This window comes from Pyxicephalus adspersus, chromosome 1 (assembly GCF_032062135.1).
Source record: "Pyxicephalus adspersus chromosome 1, UCB_Pads_2.0, whole genome shotgun sequence".
NCBI classification, from domain to species: Eukaryota; Metazoa; Chordata; class Amphibia; order Anura; family Pyxicephalidae; genus Pyxicephalus; species Pyxicephalus adspersus.
Window position 1 is genome coordinate 19316565 of NC_092858.1, and position 22347 is coordinate 19338911.

Sequence of the window (22347 nt, forward strand, 5' to 3'; positions counted from 1 at the left end):
GCGCAGTCTGATCTTCCCTGACGAATCCCAACCCTGGGCGCAGTCTGATCTTCCCTGACGAATCCCAACCCTGGGCGCAGTCTGATCTTCCCTGATGAATCTCAGCATGGGGTGCAATCTGAACTCTCTTACCAATTCCTAGCATTGCATACAGTCTGATCTCCCTTCCTGAGTTCCTCCCTTCCAGACTTGGACCATCCCATCTACATCAGGCTATCCTGTACTGGAATATCCTTGCTGTTCTTCTGGACTCTCATATACCAGACCATCAGAACTCTGGACTCCCCGGACAGCTCAGTACAGTCATCTGATCTTTGTTTACAAACACAGCACAGTCCTCCTGACCGCACACAGCTGTATTGGGGGCTCTGCATGTGGTCAGCTCCCTGGTATTTGTCTGAAGAATGGAGGAAGCGGGACAGCCTTCCCTTGGCCACCCATCACCTCCTCTACACATCAGCGGGATGTGTGATCTCCTGTGCCGTGTCCGGGGGAAGATGTTCTCCTGGTAATGTCTGCAATGGTGGTGGGACATCTTATAATATGGAATGTATGTAGTGTACACAGGGCAGTGACTTCTCATTCATTATTACAGAAAACTATTCACAAGGTACCATAGACACTAGATGAGTGTACGCACCCTTTCATTGCTTCGTACCTCTCCTTACTTATAAGGTTTAGTTTTTTTTAGTGGGTCATTAGGCTATTAGGGGAAAATCATTTTTAGAGTTACCTATCTGCATCTTCTGATCACTGAAAGTTTTTGTTATGTCAGTTGAATAAGTGCAAATGTATGTCAGATATTCAGTGTGTGTGTTATCGGCCATGCTGTGCACCAAATAACCTCATGGTATTGAGATGAGAAGAGGTGGAGGTGTTCTAGGACTGGCTGTGTAAGGGTGACAACACTACTCCTCTATACAGTACAATAAATGAGCGTTGTCACCCTAGGGCAGGAAATGTGTTACTGGTTGGATCACCTGCTGAAAACAGTGTAGCTGGGTTGTGGTTTTTATCTGTAAGCTCTTTTGAGCTAGATCCTCTCGTCCTCTTGTATCACTGTTTATCTTGTATCTTCTTCTATTTGATATAGAGTGCTGTGTAATAAGTTGGTGCTATATAAATACTGTTTAATAATAAGAATAAGGCTGCATACACACATGCAATAATTGTCATTGGAAAGGATCTTTCACGATCCTTTCCAACGACAAACAAACGCACGATGAGCGAGCACTGTACATACAGCACCGTTCTGCTCTATGCAGAGGAGAGGAGGAGGAGAACGATGGAGTGGCACCCCACTGTGCTCTCTTCCCCTTCACTTCCATTGTTCATGGTCTGTGGATCCGTTAGGTGAACGACGTTTTACACATACAAGATTCTTGACCGATACCGGCCCTGAGCCGGGGGAGAACCATTGCACGTGTGTACCTAGCCTAACTATGTTAAAGTGGAGATAAACTCTGAAAGCAAGACAATCGTGCTGACAGGTTCTTTATTGCAGAAAGGAAAGGTGATGCACCTTATGCAATTCAATATACTTACTTGTGCTATCACAGTTTTTTGAGGTACACAGTCACCTTACACCTGTCCTTGCTTCATTCTTCACTCAGCATTGTTCTGGGTTTTGGATCCTTATCCATTTTTGATTGGCCAGGCCAGAATGACATAAATCCTGCACATGCTTTCAGGATACCCAGCATCCTGCACTGAGCTGCAATTTAAAAAAAAAAAGATTGTGATCAGTCAGGTGAGTATGTTTTATTGCAGAAAGAACACCGCCTTTCTATCTGCAATACAAAAAATAGCCTGACTTGCTAATTTTTAAATTGTGAACTTAGTGTACCTAAACTCAGATTATTCAATTTACATAAAAGGGTAGACAACCCTTTTGTTATTTTAAAGTGAGAATTATGTTTATGTTTTTTTTAAGAGCAACACCCAAAGGGTACAGCACCACCCTCTTAATTCTCAATCACCTAGGCGATCGAGAATGAATGGGTGCGCAGAGCCTCCCGGGATAGCTACGTCACGCATCCCGGGAGGCTCTTGGGTGCTCCTCCTGTGCATGCCTGAACCCGTTTTTCAAAAGGAAAAAAATAGCAGATCTCACGCATGCGCAGTGAGATCAGCAAGTTTTTTTCCCATCTACGTCACCCAATCTCGTGCTTGCGAGTTTTGAGCACAACCACCACAGGTCACTTTCTCTTTTTTTGTAGAACTGAAATTTGCTTAAAGTGTACCTAAACTCAACATTTTCACTTTACATAAAAGTGTAGACAACCCTTTTATGTAAAGTAAAAATTCTGTTTTTTTTTTTTTAAGTGCAACACCCTTTTTAAAAAAAATAAATGAATAAAAAAAGGTGCAGCACCGCCCCCTAATTTTCAATCGCCTAGGCGATACCGGAACAACGCGGGACTCAATGGAAGCCACCTCCAGACCGATCCACTGCTCTGCTGGAATAAAAGTAAGTGAATTTATTTGGTTTTCGGGGACTTTTGAGTTTACTTCCTCTTTTAAGCAGACCTAAACTCAACATTTTCACTGTACATAGGAGTAGACAATCTTTAAATTATATATATATATATATATATATATATATATATATATATATATATATATATATATTATATATATAATTTAATTTTTCAAAAAAGGGTGCCACACCTCCGCTTTTAGTTGTGGCTGATCAAGACTGAATGGGTGCGCAGAGCCTCCCGGGATACCTACGTCACACATCCCGTGAGGCTCTGGGTGCTCTTTCTGTACATGCCCAAATCTCGGACATGCACAGAAAGGGCATTTTTTTGTAATAAGGGAAAGAGATGCCAATCTCACGTAAGCACAGTGAGATCGGCTCCCTTTTTTCTCCCCCTTTACAGCAGCTACGTCACCCTGTGCAGTGTGAGATGGGGTGACGTGCCAAGAAAACAGAAGAGAAGCCCGAAAATGGCAGCGCCGGGACGAAGAGGAATTCCAGAGCGATGCAGAACTGGATTGCGGGAAGGATCAGCGCCATGGATGGACCTGGAGGATTAAAGGTAAAGTGTCACTTTTTTCAGTTTAGTTTCGCTTAAATGCCCTATTAAAGGGTAGAGAGCTGCCCTACATGGGGAACAATGACTCTCATACAAAGCAGGGGATGGCACTAAACGGTTTACTGCCACCCCCATTCATTCCCTTTGTTCATTCGCCAGGCTAATGGTAATGTTTGCGTTAGGAAATTGATTAAAACCATTGTGATGTAGAGTGAGTTTTCCATGTTTGCTACACATTTTCTCTAAATTAAATTATTTCACTGGTTCCTCAATGTGAATTGTATTTACTGCTCATGTAGGTACTTCCTTATTCCATGGGAGATCAAGCTCTTACTAACTTTCACAGTACTTGTACCATGGTGAATGTTACATCGCCAGGATCAAACTTGCTTTTTGACATTCATGGCAGTGAGTGACTGCATTACTATGGAGGACTTGTTACATTCCAGTTTGCAGTCGTTCTGCCAGATACATTCTGTTGTCAGCTGTTGGTCTGCATATGAGAATTGCAGCATTAAAGTTCAGAGAGTGACCTTCTGTCCATTCCTTTAACAGCTGGCAGGACACACAGGTCATTGTCAAGGGGGTAGAAGTTAAAAGTGGAGATGAAGATTTATTGTCGACTATTATTAATAATAATAAACAGGATTTATATAGCACCAACATATTACGCAGCGCTATATATTTAATAGGGGTTGCAAATTACAGATGGATACAGACTGTGATGCAGGAAGAGGAGAGGACCCTGCCCCGAAGAGCTTACAATCTAGGAGGTGGGGAAGTATCACACAATAGGAGGGGAGATATGTAGTGTTGGGAAGTAGTGAGGGTTTAGGAGACAGAAGAAGATGGGTAGGTGAGTTTGATAAGATGGGTTTTGAGTGCTCTTTTAAATGAGCAGAAAGTAGGAGCAAGCCGAATAAGATGAGGAAGACCATTCCAGAGAGTTGGAGCAGCTCTAGAGAAGTCTTGTATCCGTGTGTGTGATGAGGTTATGAGTGAGGAAGTCATTAGTAGGTCATTGGAGGAACAGAGAGAGCGGCTGGGGGAGTATTTTTCTATCAGGTCAGAAGGTAAGTGGGACAAGAACTGTGTAGGGATTTGAAGGCAAAGCACAGGAGCTTGGATTTGATTCTAAGGTGAAATGGAAACTAATGAAGAGAACTACAAAGAGAGGAAGCAGAAGAGGAGCGGAGGGAAGGATGGATGAGTCTGGCTGCAGCATTCATAATAGATTGTAGAGGAGAGAGTCGGGTTAAGGGAATAGCAGAGAAAAAAATAGCTAATTTTTGTATATCATTACCAGTTTTCATAGGTGTCCCTACACTGACCCTTGGGGGAATGAAAATGTTATATTGTTTTTATGGCTTTAACTGTAAACTAGAATAGAATGTCTGCATGCTGTATTAGAATTAGATATGGATAAATGTCGGTATCTGAGCAGGATTCATTTATTTCCTACCAGCATCTTGAAATAATTTTAATTATATACAAGCAGGTTCAGTCTGACAGTTACTTATTTTTTTCCTTTTGTTTCATACTTTCTTTAATAGACTCTGGTGTGTTTGTGTTTTTTGTAGAGTTTTTGAAAACATTTTTTTGTATTTAGTATTTCCTAGAATTTGTTTATTTTTGCAATAACAAATGCACAAAGTTGGTAAAAAAAGTATTTGTTGCATTTGTAAATACCTGCACAATACTGTGTACCAGTATAACATATTGAGTGTTGTCATCACTGGGACCAGTTATAGAATAGCATTGTTGTAAAATATATCATACAACTTTTTAAGCATTTAAGGTATTATTATATGTATAAAAAACAGTTTGCTCTGAAGAAAACCATTTATGTAATAATTAATTACCCTTAATAATAATTAACCCATAAGTGGTATATGCCTGTGAAATAGGCATTTCCATTGACTTTCTTGTTAATGGCACCTACCATGTGTCACACCATCCAGTAGGTAATTGTAGTGTGAGGGCTTAGTGATTTGATTTCATAATATTCTGCCAGCTTCCCTAAGCTGTTTTTGCTAGACTTTGCTCCAGTGTATTTTCTGCAATTGGTTTATATTTTTCTTTTTTGTTTTTTAACTTTTTGGTTAGATTTTTTTTTCTTTTGTGTTGCGTTTATCTGCATATCATTGTTGATTGGTGACCTTTGCCTTTGCAGGTATGTTCTGAAGACTCTTCTCATGGGCCAGTTGCTGTCTCTCTTCATATGCGGGACTGCAGTGACCAGCCAGTATTTGGCAACGCACTTTGAAATCGACACTCCGATGCTGCAGAACTTTATTAACTATTGCCTTCTCTTCACAGTTTATACCGTCTGGCTGGCTTTTAGGTCAGGTAAGAATCATTTTCCATCTCTGCAGTCTATTCCTCTTTTAATACAAGAAAGTACTTTACTAGCTATTGCAGCTTAGTAGGTGATTTCCCAGCATTCCCACTTATGTCTTTTGAGGTGGGTAAAGCTAACTAAATATTTCCATTGTTTCTGTTTGGGACAGGAGAGAATGGTCTTCTCCACATAGTGAGACACAAATGGTGGAAGTATCTACTTCTTGGAATTGTCGATGTAGAAGCAAACTACTCCATTGTGAAAGCCTACCAGTTTACAACCCTTACTAGTGTCCAGGTAAGGAGAAATGATGGTGGTAATGGGGGGAGTCATTTTTTATATTTATTTATGTATTTATAACAGCCTTTTTCTGTATTATTAACATGAGTGGAACCTGTAAAATAATTTTCGAGTCCCAGGGAACCCCAGCTATATTATATCCACAGCTCTAAGTATATTATCAAGGCAGTTATTGTGAAGAATACCTCTTACATTGTTGGTCAGTGACAAGAATGTCACCCTTACAGGTAGCCAAAAAAATCCCCGGTATCACCTAAACTGACCCAGGAGTCACAAACTACTTATTGCTCAAGGAACCCCTAGTAACCTCTGGGGGAATCCTAGGGTTCCATGGGACCCTGGTTGAGAAACACCGAAACACTGCATACAAACAAAACTGTAAGCCAAGGTATTTTTTACCTGAAAATACAGGTAACTTGTGCATGGATGTTGGCCACCTGTAACAGATGTTTTTAGCATCAAGAGTTTGTTACTCACATTATATAAGCACCATCTACTGTTACTACCAAGTATAAACTGAAACTATTGTTCTAATGGCAATTTGAGGACAAAGAAATCTCGGTTTATATTTAAGTATATACAGTAATCACTTTCACATTCTGCTGTAAGAGCTGCCTTTTCCACCATTCTCTGGCTTCCTCCTTCTGCTCCTTTGTTAACTGTGCAGACCCCCTTAGAATGAGAAATATGACACGATAATTGGAGAATATACATTTCCATATCCTCCCTGTGTGCAATGAACCCAGAAGTGATAAGCTCAGGACTGTTTTATAATCTATTTTTATCTACTTTTCTCCCTTTTTGCCATATAGCTCCTGGACTGTGTTGGGATCCCTGTTCTTATGGTTCTGTCATGGTTTATCCTCCGTTCGAGATACAAACTGATCCATTACATTGCAGTTGTGGTCTGTCTGTTGGGTGTTGGCACCATGGTCGGAGCAGATGTTATTTCTGGAAGAGCAGATGGCAAAGGTAGGAAACTTAATTAAAAAAAAAAAACTTTTTGTTTGGCATTCAGGCTGTATTTTGAGTAGGATAGATAAAGGGAAACAAATAAACACTTTTTATCTTATCTTATCATTTTATCTTATATTTTATCTTTATTTTATCATAAAAAAGAGTACCTGAAAGTAAAATATGACTACCACATCAGAAATGGGTAGTTTGCACAGCACAAGTTTCAGTTTCTGTTAAATGTTGCCTGCTCATGTGTTAAGCTGGCAATGTAGGCACTTGCTGTACTTAGTTATAAAATGTAAAGAAGGTTTTTACATGGGTGGTTGCTCAGACAGAGCAGCTCTGCAAAGTGCAGGGATATTTAGATTTGTAAAGTCTAGCCAAGTACTTTGAAGATGCAGAATGCCCAGGTCATTGCAACTGCAGCAATTATGAACTAACTATGCAGGGATCATACACTAAGGGCTCTATTTATAAAATATTCCCTCTTCAGTTCACTCATAAAATGAGTTTCTTTTCAATTTATTTCCTATTGTGACAGCTGTGCACTTTTGACAGGGCAATAATTTATGAATAGAGCCCTAAGCTGCACATAGACTACTCAATGTATAAAGAAGATTGCAAACAGGCAGGTAAGTTTGTTTCATTGCAGAAGGGAAATCCCCTGTTCCATCTGCAAGAAACCTGTCGGCTCTGTATTTTTTTGCAGCATGCTTGTATGCAATTTCTAATGTGACAGAGGAGTATGTTGTGAAGAACCTGACGCGGGAGGAGTTCCTGGGGATGCTGGGTCTCTTTGGAGTTTTCATCAGCGGGATACAGCTGTAAGAGTCTAATACATTACATAACTCTCATAATATTACTTTTGGGTAGAAGCCGTACTCTTCTTTGCAGCATCATTTTCCTAAGTCCTGAAAAGCTCACTTCTGCAGCTTTTACTGCTCCATGCTTGCAAATTTTCCATTGCATTAGTGCCTTGGAAATGGAAATTAGCTGTGCATGATTTTTTTTTTTTGCAAGTGGAGCGAATAAATCTATAGCATTAGTGTTATTCAGACTTGGCTTATTCATGGAATTCATCGAATTCCACTTAATAAATTCTTGTTTGTAAATCCCCACCCCTGCAACAGTGAAAGAAGTGAAACATTTTCTCTGGTGCCATCCCCCACCGACTCTTTCCCACTAAACAGGTTAACATAATGTATTTGCCATTAAAGCAGTGCCATCATTTAATACTGCCTTCCCATATATTGTGTAGAAGGAAAGAGCTTGGGATGTGTAGTTCTGGAGGCATGCTTGGATCAATAGGCACCAAGCTCGCAACAACTGTCCCAGGCTACAGGTACTTCACCCTTGGCTTCATTACATTACTTGGTGTGTGTTCTTCTAATGCTGATAACCGTGAACCATGACTGTGTAATGTGTCATTACAATTGTCACTGTGCATTAGTAAGAGCATAAACAAGGACCTCCAGGGTCACCAGGTGTAAATAAAAACCGCATATTAAATAATATTCAGAATTACAGTTTATTTGAGATTTTAGTGATTGGTTTTGCATATTTTGAATTTGCATAAGAGTAACACAGGTATTTATTATTTTTGAATAGTCACTTAGTCTTTTCTCCTCCAGGCAATGTCTGATTTCTTCCTTTGTGCATTGAACACAAGCATCATTTTTGGCGCCTAAATATTTGTAGTCAATATCTGCTTCCTGGTCTATGATCAAGAATCAAACAGTTCTGTAAATCTGTCTTTGCTGTAACCTTAGTATACACACATGGCTCTTTTTCTGGATGTTGCAATGCGCAATATAACTGATCCTTGTATTGAACACTGCTGATATTTTCCTACACGGCATCTCTCGGGCCTTTTCGCAGTCACTTGTATATAGCTCAGTTTGCTGTTTTATTAGTATGATACATTTAAAAAAATATGCTATATTGGAAAGTCAGCAATTTATGTGAACTTGTACATTTCTTGTCCTCCTAAAGCTTTGATGTATCCTAGTCAGGGAATATAATTCATCACATATAAAATGGAAAGATCTTTATTTTTTTTCTTCCTCATCTTAAGCAATTATTTCATTAATCGTGTTCACAGCTTCCCATTTTTATTATGCTTGGAGATGCCTTTGATCTCCAGTGACTTGTGATGACCATTCTGCTTGCTGTCAAAATATATCTGAGAGTTCTTTACTCAAGCATTAAGTTTGGCACAGGGATTAAATAGCATTGTCATCTGGTGGGTGTTATAGTCTGATTACAGATATTCATGTGAATCGTCAAAAATGAGCAGATAGGAGAGCATTCCCACCATAAGTGTAAAAATGTACCCTCTTTAGGACTAGTATAGTGAGTTCCACCAAGGGGAGCGACCCAATCATTCAGAAAAGAGTGTTCTCAGAGTGCCCAGCCTGAAAAAAATCGATAGAACAATAGAAGAGAGAGGAAAAAAGAAAGGCTTTTGTAGGGCACAACTTTGTATATTTAAAACTGGAATTTTATTAATTAAATTAATGCTATACACTAAACAGAGTCCTCCTGCGCTAGACCTAAGTTAACATGGGTTCACTGTCTTGAACAAATATAAAATGGTCAAAGCGCATCAGATAATAGATAACAACAAATCTTGTTCCCACCTGGCACGTTTTGCCCTGTGGGGCTTCTTCAGGGGATTGGGGGACCCAAGGAGTAATAAAACCATAATAGAAGGTTAAGACGTATTTGATGACCCGTTAAAGTTATTCAAAACGGTCGTTTGGTGTTGGGTGATGTTTCCGACCAAGAGATTATATTATGGTTGTTCAGAGATTAGGACTGTGTTAATAATATTGTTCGCTTAACAGAACCAGGATGGGTTGTTGCAGTACAGCCTGTGATTTGTGTGGTGTAACGTATGGTAAGTTCTTTACTATCGAAGAACGCCTTGGTTAAAAGAGTCCAAAAGATAAAGGCTGCCACCAGTCTGCCTGCGATACTGTACCACAACATATCAACTACCAACAACTATCTCTGTTCATATTCTGCACCTTCTACAACTGCAGCAGTATTCTGTTTAGTATTTTAACAGATGAGTTCATTGATAGATTTTGATAGTGAAAGACTTATTATACGTTACAGCACACAAATCACAGATTGTAGTGCAACAACCCTTCCTGGTTCTGTTAAGCGAACAATATTAATCACACAGTCCTAACCTCTAAACAACCATAATATATTCTCTTGGTCAGAAACATTACTCAACACCAATAAATATGTCCAAACCTTCTATTATGGTTTAATTTCTTCCCTGAGTATCAGCCGGTACCAGACGTCTGTTCTTTTGGTCAAAGTCTCAGCAATATTACCAACTCCTAGGGTCCCCCAATCCCCTAAAGAAGCCCCACAGGGCGAAATGCATCGGGTGGGAACAAGATTTGTTGTTAACTAATGCGCTTTACCATTTTATAATTGTTGAAGATAGTGAACCCGTGTTAGATAAGGTCTAGCACAGGAGGACTCTATTTAGTGTATAGCATTATTTAATTAATAAAATTTCAGTTTTCAAGATAAATAGTCGTGCCCTACAAAAGCCTGTCTTTTTCTCTCTTTTCTATTTTTCTACCCTCTTTAGGACTGCAAACTCAACGCATGTTTGAGGGGAAGTTTCTTATTCAATTCCTGGACATTCATGCAACAGGCTTTATGCACAAGGATTAAAATCCCATTTTAACTGTAATTTGTAGCTGGTGTGTTTTCAGAACTGAGTTTTGCTTATAAAACACAGGATAAACCTGCAAAATTCCATTCCAGTAGTGTAAATGTGAGAGCATCTATAAAGCTCTTAGAGTTCTGTCTTGGTTGTGTGTTGGCATTCCATGCTGAACATAATAAATACACATAATAAAATGTGTAGATGATTTATGGGTACCTAGGCAAGACTGGTATAATCTAGAGGACATTGTCTTTTCTGCCCTTAGCATTGGTAAGGTGCTTTATAGGTGTACCTTGGTGTATGAAAATATTATTCCAAGACACTAAAAATGCCGGGGTTGCAGCTGATTCTGGGAGGCAAAATGGCAAACCCGGAGCAGCAATTGCAGCAGAAAGCAGTGTGGTAGCATATATAATGAACTTGTAATAGTTGTATGCCTATTGTTCTGTTCTGTTTAATTTCACAGTGTTTGTTTTTCATCTTCAGCATGGTTCTTGAATATAATGCGGTTAGCAACATCCAGTGGAAATGGCAAGTGGGTAGGTAACATTTTTGATGATATTAACGTTAACAATTTACAACTTCTTCCATCTTCTGACTTTTTATATTATGGTGAAGTTATTTGGTTTTAGGATAATAAATTAGGAGTTAAGGGTGCTAGAAGATATAAGAACATCTGCATACCCCATACCCATTGGCACTGAAATGTCTGGAAAGTGTCTCTCACCTGTCCGCTACACAGGCCCCCCAAACACATGAATAATGGCCAGCACCTCCTTCCTTGCCCTCATAGGCATAAAGCTATCAATGTGTTTCTTCTATCATCATAGGCATGGAGAAATCTCCAGGCTCCTCGACTCTCCTTAGGTATAGGATTATGTTCAGGGTTTTCTCTTCACAGGCATATGGCTGTCTGCATGGTTCTCCTAGCCTCCATATGCACAGACACTCATGCCCAGTGAGAACAACCAACTGTAATCAATCATCCACATACACCTTCAGAAATAATTCAGACTGACTTGGTACCGTTAAAAGGACTCCTTAAGGAGTAATATTTTCTTGTAGGAGTCCATTTGAATTAAAACTTGCACAGACCGACAATGATTTCCAGTTTGAATTATTTTTATAGTATAGTTATGCACCATCTCCTATACAACAGACGATATGCATAAAAAGTCCTCTTTTTACCTTCATAAACATTCATATGTGATTGAGCAGGCTTTATACAGCGCACAGCAGTACCATTGTGCAATACATGCAGTACAGAATACTATAAGTATCAGATTGAGAACTTTGCAATAATTACATATAAATCTTTTAAATATCTTTATCTAAACTTTATAAAGTAGCATCTTCATGATCTTGTGTATTTTGTCATTTAACCAATGTTGTGTTTGTATTGCAGGTCTGCTGTTTGCTTGTTTTGCTTTATGCATGTTCGGTCTGTACAGCGTGATGCCACTTGTAATGAAAGTCAGCAGTGCCACCTCTGTCAACCTAGGTATCCTTACTGCTGACATCTACAGCCTCTTCTTTGGCCTCTTTCTGTTTGGGTACAAGGTAAGTAAATGCCATATTATATCTAATAGTTATTATTATGTTTTTATCAGTATAATGTGGAAGCCATGTGTCAGCCAGTGTTGTCCTCTTTAAAAGGTAAGTCCATACAGACACTAGATTTTTGTCACCGAACATGATTGTTAGCGATTTCCTTGAAAAATCCAGTGTCCATACGGGTGTCCCACAATGTCATGTAGAGATCCTTCACATTGGATCACTAAACACCCAGCCACATTCACTACTAATTGTAGTAATTGTAGCGTGGTTACTCATTCTTCATCTACACTCTCTGTAGAACAAAACGGGCCGCTGTAGGCATAGAAGGCAACAGCAGTGTTTTGTAGGTATATATATATATATATATATATATATAATTTTTTTTTAAAGCACACTTTACTCCACAATCTCTTAGTGAGCTTTCATGGGGCTGTAGGGTCCACAAGTTTTCTGCCACTGTATTCATGCCCATCTGTAGCCTGTGACCATGACTGTTATCCTTGTGGCTAATGCTATTAGGCAGCTGCAAGGCAGTCTGACATTATCCCAGTGCCGTGCTTATAGTTAAGTCGTTTTCCGCCACCACTCTACCTCCCAAGGTTGCAGACTGTAGTGAATAGTCATATTAATTTAAAAAAAAAAAAACGTGAACTGTTTACTATCTCGAAAATGTGCCATGCTGGTGACTGTAATGCCAGCCTTGACTTAGTACAGTGTGTCAAAGTTTACAGAACAACTTCTTGTTTACCCGCTTCCATTTTTACTACTGACACTTTCATCTCCTGCTGCTTAACTTCACAGCCTTAGTACAGGAACACTCTTTTTATTTCTATTTTCGAACTGTTTTTGGCAACTACCCTAAAGTTATTCTGAAACCTCAGTGGAACAGTCAACATTAACACTGAAAACCAATTCAGAGTTTGTGTTTTTTGTGATTCTGTCATTCAGATATTTAGGATTCTATTAGGATTTAGATTTTATTAGCTCTTGTGTCTATTTTCATCTTTTTTTCAGTATTTGCTGAACTAACTTACTGACTACCCAAAAATACTTTGTGCTTCTAATGAGCAAAATATTTCCGTGGTATTCTAAGATTTTGAAATTCAAAGGTTTATTAAGGGTAAAAAGGTTGAGAATAGCAGCCTTTGCTAAATGCTAAAAAAAAAAAAAAGTGGATCCAGTTGCAGCCAGATTTTGCAAAAAGTCAAATTCTTTGGCTGCATTTTGTATTCTTATGCTCATGGAATTATAAAATACTTGCATATTCATGTTTAATCATTTAATGTTTAGCTCAGTGTTACACCAGGCATAAAATCAACCTAGTCTTGATTAATTATTAAACTGGATGGCTGTGTTCGTAAGCCAGATATTTGGTCAGGGTTTGGGATGGCACAGGGTCTAATAAAACTGCTTCTTGCTACAATAAGAAGGTAAAATATAATACATCTGGCACAGTCCCAGTCAGCAGGCAGCAGGGACGTCTTAACGTGTATTTATTTTAGCAAGCAAGACCTAACAGCTGTTTCTGCAGAACAGCGCCATCAAAACATAAGTGGCCAAACAGTGTACTACAGTCCCTGTATTGAAAATGTGATCCAAAATTCATGCCCGAAAACTGAAGGATCCGATTATTGGTAGTCGGATTTTCGATTGTCAACTATACTGGAACGTTTCTAGTGGGGTGAGAGAGGGGTTAGACTGTATATTTTGTTAAATGTCTGTCTGCACTTACATTTTAATGTCTTTTTTTTATAATGTCTTTTTTTCTTGCAGTTTTCTCTTCTTTACATTTTGGCATTTGTCGTGTGTATAGTGGGATTCATCATGTACTGCAGTACGCCTTCTCTCAATGCAGAGCCGTCACCAGAGAGGACTAATGAAGGGATTGAGAATAGCGGTATGAAACAGGAGGAGTCACTGGAGTCTGCCACTCCACTACATCACATACCAGAGGATCTCTCTATAGACCGCCGGGACTAACTGTGGTCGCTTCTTGAAGTGTTTTCTTCAGTTCTCCTTTTGTAACTTTAAATAAGACGGGCACAATTTTTTAAAATGAGAAACTTTTTTTTTTTTATATATATATATATAAAATTTTAAACATTCCTATGAAGTGAACCAGAGAGTGTCTTTGTGTCATTCATCCAGAGTTGCTGAAACCTTTACCTTGGCTGATTTCCTTCCCTGGGATTACAGCCTGGAAATAAAATCTTGGATACATTTGGAGATCCAAAATGTGGAAGTATAGACTGTTCACATAGTTGCCTGTTGATTTTAAAACCCAAGAAGCTCAGAAGATTATTTATTCATACCGTAGAAAACTTGAAAACTTGATTTGGATTGGTGTCTATAGTGACACATAAATAATGTCTGAAAAGACCAATATCTTAAAATTGTTTTATGTTTAATTGCATTTCCTGTTTTTTTGTTTTAAAGTAGAAATATGGTCAAATTAATATACCACGGCTGTCCATCTTAAATCTTTAGAATATATATATATATATATATATAGTGGAAGTGGAAATCATCTCATAATTGTCTGCTTTGCTGCTGATGTTGGCATAGCCCTGTTTAGATCTGCCCACGCTCCTTTAGGTTGGCAGCACATTTTTCTGTCTGCAAATGCTTAGAGAAATTATGTAAAAGTTCTAAGGAACTAGAAGAAACCTACGTTTCAAACCACATTTGCACTGAAAAAGAGGTAATAACATTTTTTAAGGAAGGTCTTCAACATTTCAAGTTGTATTTACAATGCTTCTTTATAATTAAGAGGAAAAGGCTAGGGTGCTTTAGACTTGAAATAGATCAAATTATTGTGTTTGTATTCATTTAAAGTATGTTGTGCACTCCATTTCTGTAGTTAAAGTTCCAGTTCTGTAGCCAAAACCAAGCAGAGGTGCATTGATTTCTAATTATTTAAAAAAGGCACCTAGCCTGGTCACCCATATTTTTTTCTAATGATTGTTTGTTTTAGAATTATTGCATTATATCATTTCATATTTTTTTAATCGTTCTTTATCGTCGAGGTTTCCATGCCTAACAAGGTGCCAACGCAGTGGTAAATGTATTGCCAGCCATTTGTCACCTTGGACAAGAGAATTATTTAGCAGAATCATCGGGTATTCATAAATGGAATTATACATCACAATGAGTTAGAAGAACACTTTTTAGATATATTGGTTGTGATGTGTGAGCATTTTTTTGGTTTTGTTTGGAGTTGATTAAAGGAGTTTAGACTGTTAAATTAGCAAAGTCATAATTACTTTGCTAAAAATATTTTACTTAGTTTAGTGATTGTGTTTTGTGAATTTTCACCCCAATCAGGTGGCAGGAAATGCATTTTTCTCATTCACTACACATAGAGACATGTGAAGTGTGCTTTTGTACGAGGGCCCTAAGCCCTCCTCAGCTAATAGGGGCTCCCATAGCTAAGGCTGGACCTATGGCATGGAAATGTGCAGAGGTGACAGGTGGACTGGCCCTCTAAGTCCCCCCTCACCTAAAACCAGGTGTAGAATGGGACAGGGGGTGAAGGGGGCATGTCCAGCATGGGGACCCACTGTTGTCTGCATCTGCCACTAATGGTTCCTGAGGACTGGAACCAAGAAACACTATTGTACTCTATAAAGTGTTTGCCATTTTTGTCTCTACATCTAACGCACTACTAGAAAACACAACGTGCTCAATACAGCCTAATACTGGGTACCGAGTTACAAGGGTCTTTGCTGAACATTAGTTGATGATTAGCATTACCTGTGTTTGGAATATTATCCAAGTAAGCTGAAGTGTATCTGTACAGATTTAAAATGTTTCAGGACATACCTATTTTTATCTTCTTTCTTGGTGCCTTCTACAAACACTTTTATGCACGGTTTCAGTTCATCTTGGAAGTTGCATTTTGCTATTATGTACAGTTTAACATTTATATGCAGAATCTTAGATAGCACAGTGTAAAATTACTTGCACGCGTCAGATGATTGTCATCTAAGACAAACGGTTGTACATACAGCAGTCCCCTTATGTTCATCAGTCCGCCCTGGTGAAGAGATGAACCACCTATAGGAGAGAGCACTGTGGGGTGCTGCTTGCTTGTCCTCTCCACTCCCATCTCCTTAGAACAGGATAGCCCTGTGTGTAGAGCGCTTGTTCATTCATCTATTACTGGAAACGATCACAAAAGATCCAGGGACAAAAATCTGATGTCTGCACAGGGCTTAAGAGGATAGCTAATGGATGTTTTTTAATTGTAGTAGGGCTGGATTCACTTTAAACGTGTTACATTAACAAGCATTGATGCAAGCTAAATGTTCATTAGTTGACATTCGTGTTCCCTTACTGCCTTTTTTCTCTAATGTGCTACAGTGCATTGTGCCGAGTTGCAGCATGTTCCAATCTCACACAGTATACACCAATGGGGCTTGGTGGAAACAATTTATTTCAGCATGACTTAGGTGCCCCATCCCCTAGGGGAAAAAGCAGAATTACAAAGCAAACCAATGCAGATTTATGAAACAAATGTAAAGGAAATGTAAAAATCAGAAAGGTGGCTGATTAGGGAACCAGTCACCAACTAAACATTGCATGTAAAAAAGATAAATTATGTGTTTGAATTTCTTACTTGAAGCCTTTTTTTTGTCCACAATTTTTGAACTTCCAAAAAAACGTTTGACTATTCCAGGTCATTTCTCCAGTACAGCCTCTCTCATTGCACGCCATAGCCATCTTCTCTTCTGGGAATGTATAATTTAATATAAGTGCTGGCTTAGCCCCTCTCCTCACCTACATAACCTTTTATGTACCTGGCCGTGGGTAACATTTTCACTTCAATATTGGTCACATCCAAGTTGGCGACCATATCGTGACACAGTCACAGTACATACGTATATTCGAATGCTCTCTAATGTCAGAAGCCAGCTTAGTACAATGATTGGTAAAGGTTTTTTTTTTATATATTGTGCACTATTTTTAATATTACATCTCATATGCCTATGCAAATCAAACAATGTTTTTATATTGCATTGTTTTTATTAGCTCAAATGCAGTCATTTATCAGCAAATATTGAAAAATTCCTAGGTTTTCTATTTGTTTAAGCCGAGTATATATAAAAAGCTGTCACATGCAGGTGCTTATTTTTATATTTTCAAACTTATTTTGTACTGTAAGGAACATATTGCTCATACTACAACTGTATTTATTTGTGGTTAATTATACCGTGTACTGTTTTTTATTTTAGTGCAACCATGATGTTTACTGTAATAATGAAGACTACAAATATTATTTAAATGCTTCTTGTAATTGTATTAGAAATAAAAAATATAAAACATCTTTTCTTTGGCATTTTACAAACTTTGCACAGTCATCATTGGGTGATTTATCTACACTCCTGCCATGCTTTTCTCCACTGACTCTCACTGCACAAGTTTTCTACATGTCCAAACTTTTCTTTGTCACCCCCATATTACCTACATTGGACTGAACATTGTTCTAAAAGCTGTAATATTCACACCTTGTTTGCCACTCTTTTTCACTCATCTCAAAATGAACTTCATAGTCTTTGTAGTAAAGCTATGTATAAATGTGTATGGCTACGTACAGACGTCAGATGATTCTTGTTCCTTACGAACATTGGGGCGGACAAGAATCTGATGTGTGTACAGCAGCCGTCCAACGTTGTTTAGGGTTCTGTCCTGGCGGGTCTACAAACGACTGAAGACGATCAACCATAATGGAAATGTAGGGGGGAGAGAGCCGTGGTGTGCCACTCGCTTGTTCCCCCCCTCTCCATTGAGCAGAAGAGCACTGTATGTACAGGGCTTGTTCATTCATCTTTCGGTCTTTTGTCGATGAAAACGATTGTCAAGGATCTTTCCCAACAACAAAAATCTGTCGTGTGCACATAACCTATGTTGCAGGAACCAATCTTTCAATCTAGATTACACAAGCAAAGAATGAGCAGGGAGGCTCCCACTGCATCCTCCCCATTAGAAATTGATTACAATCAATGATGTCCTGTAAACAACTTGGTTTTATTTCTTGTGTGTAAGTTAGTTTTGTTTTCTGTATATGATTATTTTGGAAATAATATAGTAAAAGCTTTTTACCTTTTGAAAGAATATAATTTTTTAAAATTGTTTTTAGAAATATTAAAGCATTGAAATGTTACTTGTGTGTCATTGTGTAATGTACTAGACAATGCTGCTGTTTTTTATGTTGATGCAAAGTATCAGTCTACTTAGAAGTGAACTTTAATCTTTAGGGATTTGCACTGATGAGTTTAGTCACTCAATGTTCTTATATCTTCTATAGATTTCAGCATTAGGATTTATTATGCAGAGTTCAGTAGCCATTGTAGATCTCTCCTTTAGCTCCATACTCTCTATAGTATATGGTGGTGGCCATAAGTTAGCCATATACACTATATGTATATATATATATTGACACTGATCTTACTATCTCATGTCTATAGCAAGGTTTAAGGCCAAATACACACAGAATTATTTTCACTTAAATCCAATAAAATTATCAGATCTAAAGCTAATTCAACAGCTGACTGATTGTAAACAACAGATTTTGTGAGTCATCAGTTGAAACAATAGTGCAGGGTATGCAGTATTTGGGGCTTCCCAACAATCCATTGCTGATAGGAATAAATAACACTTTTGTGGTACTTGAGCATAAAATTGGCAGTAATTTGCTCAAGTTCACCAGGCTTAAGATGCCAATAAATAGGTGCCAAGGTCTCCCAATATTTATCTTTTGGACCTAAATATCAGATACTGTTGGCCAAGCATTTTTTGTTGGAGAAGCAATCTGACATAATGGGGAACTTTATCCAACTATGTTGATAAATCGGCACCAGAGAAGTCTGCTGACCACCTCTCCCACCATAATTATAGACTAACAAAAAATTTTTGTGGCCCACATTGGCCTGGCAGGCAAATGATTTAAATCTAAACATCTTGTACATGCTTTGATGATCATTGCTGAAGGAACCCCTAGCAACCTCTGGAGGAACCCTGGCTGAGGCATACTGGTCTGGAGGCGTCCAAGAGAAGGAGCTCGCAGGCACAAGGATTTGGCATAGATGGCAATCCAAGAATAAGGGGTGCCTGTCCAGACTTCTCTGCATGGCAGAAACCTGTATTTGTACAGGCACTGCCCGTGTTGTATCATCAAGGAAGAGACTGGCACATCTGGCAGTGATCCAATACATGTTCATGTTTTTTATGTTAATAGTTCCTTATACATATAGCTCTTCTTAGTATCCAGACAAACTTTTCACACTTTGCTGTGAACTCTGATGCTAGCAGTGATGGGTGGTGCATTGTTTTGGGTGGTAAAGTCTTCTACTGTAATGCAAATTGGCAGCACTCTCAGGTTATCAAAGTTTGTGCTCAGTCTCTGGTCAGTGGTCTTACTGAGATTGCAGGGTGATGGACACAGGAGCCAGCCAGCCATTGCTTGGCCACCCAACAACCCCAGCACAGGAGGATTCAGCATGCAGACGTCTCTGGAGGAAGATCTTCTCATGGTAAACTTGTGTTTGGATTATCCTTTTTGATAGAAATGTAGCCTGGATGACTGTGGTTACTTGTAAAAAAAGGAATAGCTAATGGGCTTTACATGCAGAAGATAAACTACAATCAAATCAAACATAGAAGTGCTAAATTGTATCGAAAACAAAATTTCTGTTTTCCCCTTAAAAAATGTGCACTGTTCATCCATTTCAGCTCTGTACTGCAGAATGATAATTAACAATGGCAATTGATTGTTAATTAATTGTGTGATTTGGTTTCCAATACAAATCACAATGTACATCTAGAAACTTCATGATAAGGGTCGTGTTTAGACAACATAGGAATATATTTTGTGGGTTCAACCAATATTTATGAGGATGTCGCCTAGTAATGTTTAATCTTTGTTTTCTGCTTAGTTTTGGATGAAATGGGGATAAACCTCTTTCAGATTTTTACTAAGTGAGGACCATCATTTTACCCTGTCTGATTTAGATTTTTGTGGGTAGCAGTTTTTTTTAAATTTACCAACAGAACTTCTGGTCCTTCCCCATTCTGTCCAAAAAAACTTTTTGGCTTTACATAAACAAAAAATATTCTGGTATAGAAAGAACTGTCTTTTATTGTCCAGGTGCCACCGGTCCACTGTGGTACTGACAAATAGTTGGATCACTCTACCCCCCATATTATTAAAAATACCTCTCCTGCTGCCTGTTCTGTTGATTTGCATGGCATTGAACACAAACAACTGCCTTCAGACTTTTTGGAAACCAGCACTTCCAGGAGTATTACATTCCCGATCTCCTGCTGTGCTCTATGGTTCCAGCCACATTCCCATTGCCATTCACAAATATCTCCTATAGTGATCTCAGGGCTGGCGGGATAAACCACAGTGCACATTGGGGGACAAGGTGATCAACGCTGAAAGAAGTAAATGTTTATGAGTTCAAACAGAAATAAACTCTTCCTCGAAACTTTTTCATGTAGAAGTGCAGCATACATATATACAGCTTTACCAAATGATTTTTTTATGGTCACTCCATGAGCTGAAATCCCAATGACTTTGCATGTGTGGGATGTGTTGCTGATATGGGTTTTGAAGTGAAATAAGAAGAGGGGGAAGGAATTAGGTAATGGGACACATCCAAGATAAACCCCATTCTAAGTGGGAGCAAAAGTTGTGAAGCCTTCAATGCTATAAGCAGTGAGCATGTATATATTGGGTTATTACCCTGGTACCCAAAATTTGGAGAAGTTAACCAATGAGGTTCTGGGTTTTTGTTGGTTGGTGGACTGGGAAATTCAGTTCCTGGCAGCTTAATTTTTTCAGGTCAGCTGTGCATTTGGCAGAAGAGGTACAGGTATGGGCACAACAGTTGTTCAAAACAACAAAATTGTAGGAACAGTAAAAAATTGTGTTACATCATCTGTGGAAATGCATTTGACAATCTAAAACAGGCATGTCCAAAGTCTGCCCCAGGGGCCAGTAGCAGCCCATGTTTAGATTTCCACTGGCCCGCAGCCTCTGTCAAAAAATCAATAATATGCGGCCCACCAGCACTGTTGACCACAGTTTAAAAAAGCTATTTTATATATTTCATTAGCATTGATCAACCGCCTTGCAATTATCAGCCCGCTACTGGGCGGGCATAATCGTCAGGACGGGAGTCCCCATGTGTACACAGGGAATCCCCTACGTCGTTGTAGTGGGCGTGTGCTGTGTGGGACCCGCACGGACCACACCCACTCTGATTCCAAGAACGTGCTCTGCACAGAACCCACACTGACATCGGACTCCATGCACAGGGAATCCCTCAAGACACCCTGGTGGGCATGTGCTGTGCGGGACCTGCGCAGACCACGCCCACACTAACCCTTAAAGTAAATGGTTTAAGGAATGTCAGGCTGAATGGTCGGCCCCCACACATTTTCACCTCACCAAATCTGGCCCACTTTGCAAAATGTTTGGACACCCCTGATCTAAAGGTAGCTACCCCAGGGCATTGTTCTCCAGTGTCTAATGTACATTTAATACACACCAAATGCAGGCCATACAAATCCCATTGTCTTTCACTGGATGGTGCCCATGGCAGCTTAGATGTTGCATTTGACCTGCTTTACACTGCATAATGTAGACACAAAATATCCCAATCAGGTGCTTCTCACCTGTAGATGAAGTGTTTCAAACCTCTTTTGTCAAATGGTTTTGCCATTTATATACATGTTATTGTGTCTGAATAGCTATTCAAATGCAAATATTCCTATAACAAATGTAGTCTGAAAAGAACCCCAGTGAATGCTTACCCTAAATTTGTTTTTTTCAGACTCTGTTCCATATGGTGGATGTAAACTTTATTTTGAACAACATAAAAAAAAATGGGAGACAATTCAGTCAACGGAGGCTACAATGATGGCAAACCAATGGCAATAATGAGTGGTAACACCTTTACCTCCGACCTGTTAAATAATGGATAATGAAGTGACCAATCTGGTTAAATACTAACCAATTTCCACAAAGGAGTGCTCTGAACACATTCGTATTGTAATTGGCTGAGGTTCTAAACATTTTTTACCATTTCTATACATCACTGGGCACCTATCCACCACTTGGCAGTTTTCTATCCATGTAACTTTTCCAAATCACTGTATATATTTAAAAAATGGTAATTGTTTTTGCTGTACGATTCTTTTCCTGATATGATAAGTGTAGAAACTAGCAGGTCTCACTTATTGTCAGTGTTTGGGTATTCCAGCACTAAAGGTTTCCGAGCTGTATACACAGGCAAATATACATGTAAATGTCAGAGGTGTGAAGGGCTGGGCACCATCTCATGTCTGTGGGGTTATAATGTCTACAGATACAATACAACTAATTTACATACAATGTCCCAGCCACTCCATACAGATTTTGTTTCTGTGTTGGATTGTCTCTATTGTTTGTT

The 22347-nt window shown here is 38.9% G+C and overlaps 1 protein-coding gene across 1 annotated transcript; it reads left to right on the forward strand.

Moving 5' to 3' along the window:
* Positions 1-6: 6 nt before the first annotated feature.
* Positions 7-17216, forward strand: LOC140325249 (solute carrier family 35 member F2-like). Its single transcript, XM_072403149.1, has 8 exons — positions 7-508; positions 5215-5390; positions 5552-5679; positions 6495-6654; positions 7295-7463; positions 10820-10872; positions 11739-11893; positions 13664-17216. The coding sequence occupies exons 1-8, from the start codon at positions 405-407 to the stop codon at positions 13868-13870; spliced, it is 1152 nt and encodes a 383-aa protein (XP_072259250.1). The 5' UTR covers positions 7-404; the 3' UTR covers positions 13871-17216.
* The last annotated feature ends 5131 nt before the right edge of the window (positions 17217-22347 follow it).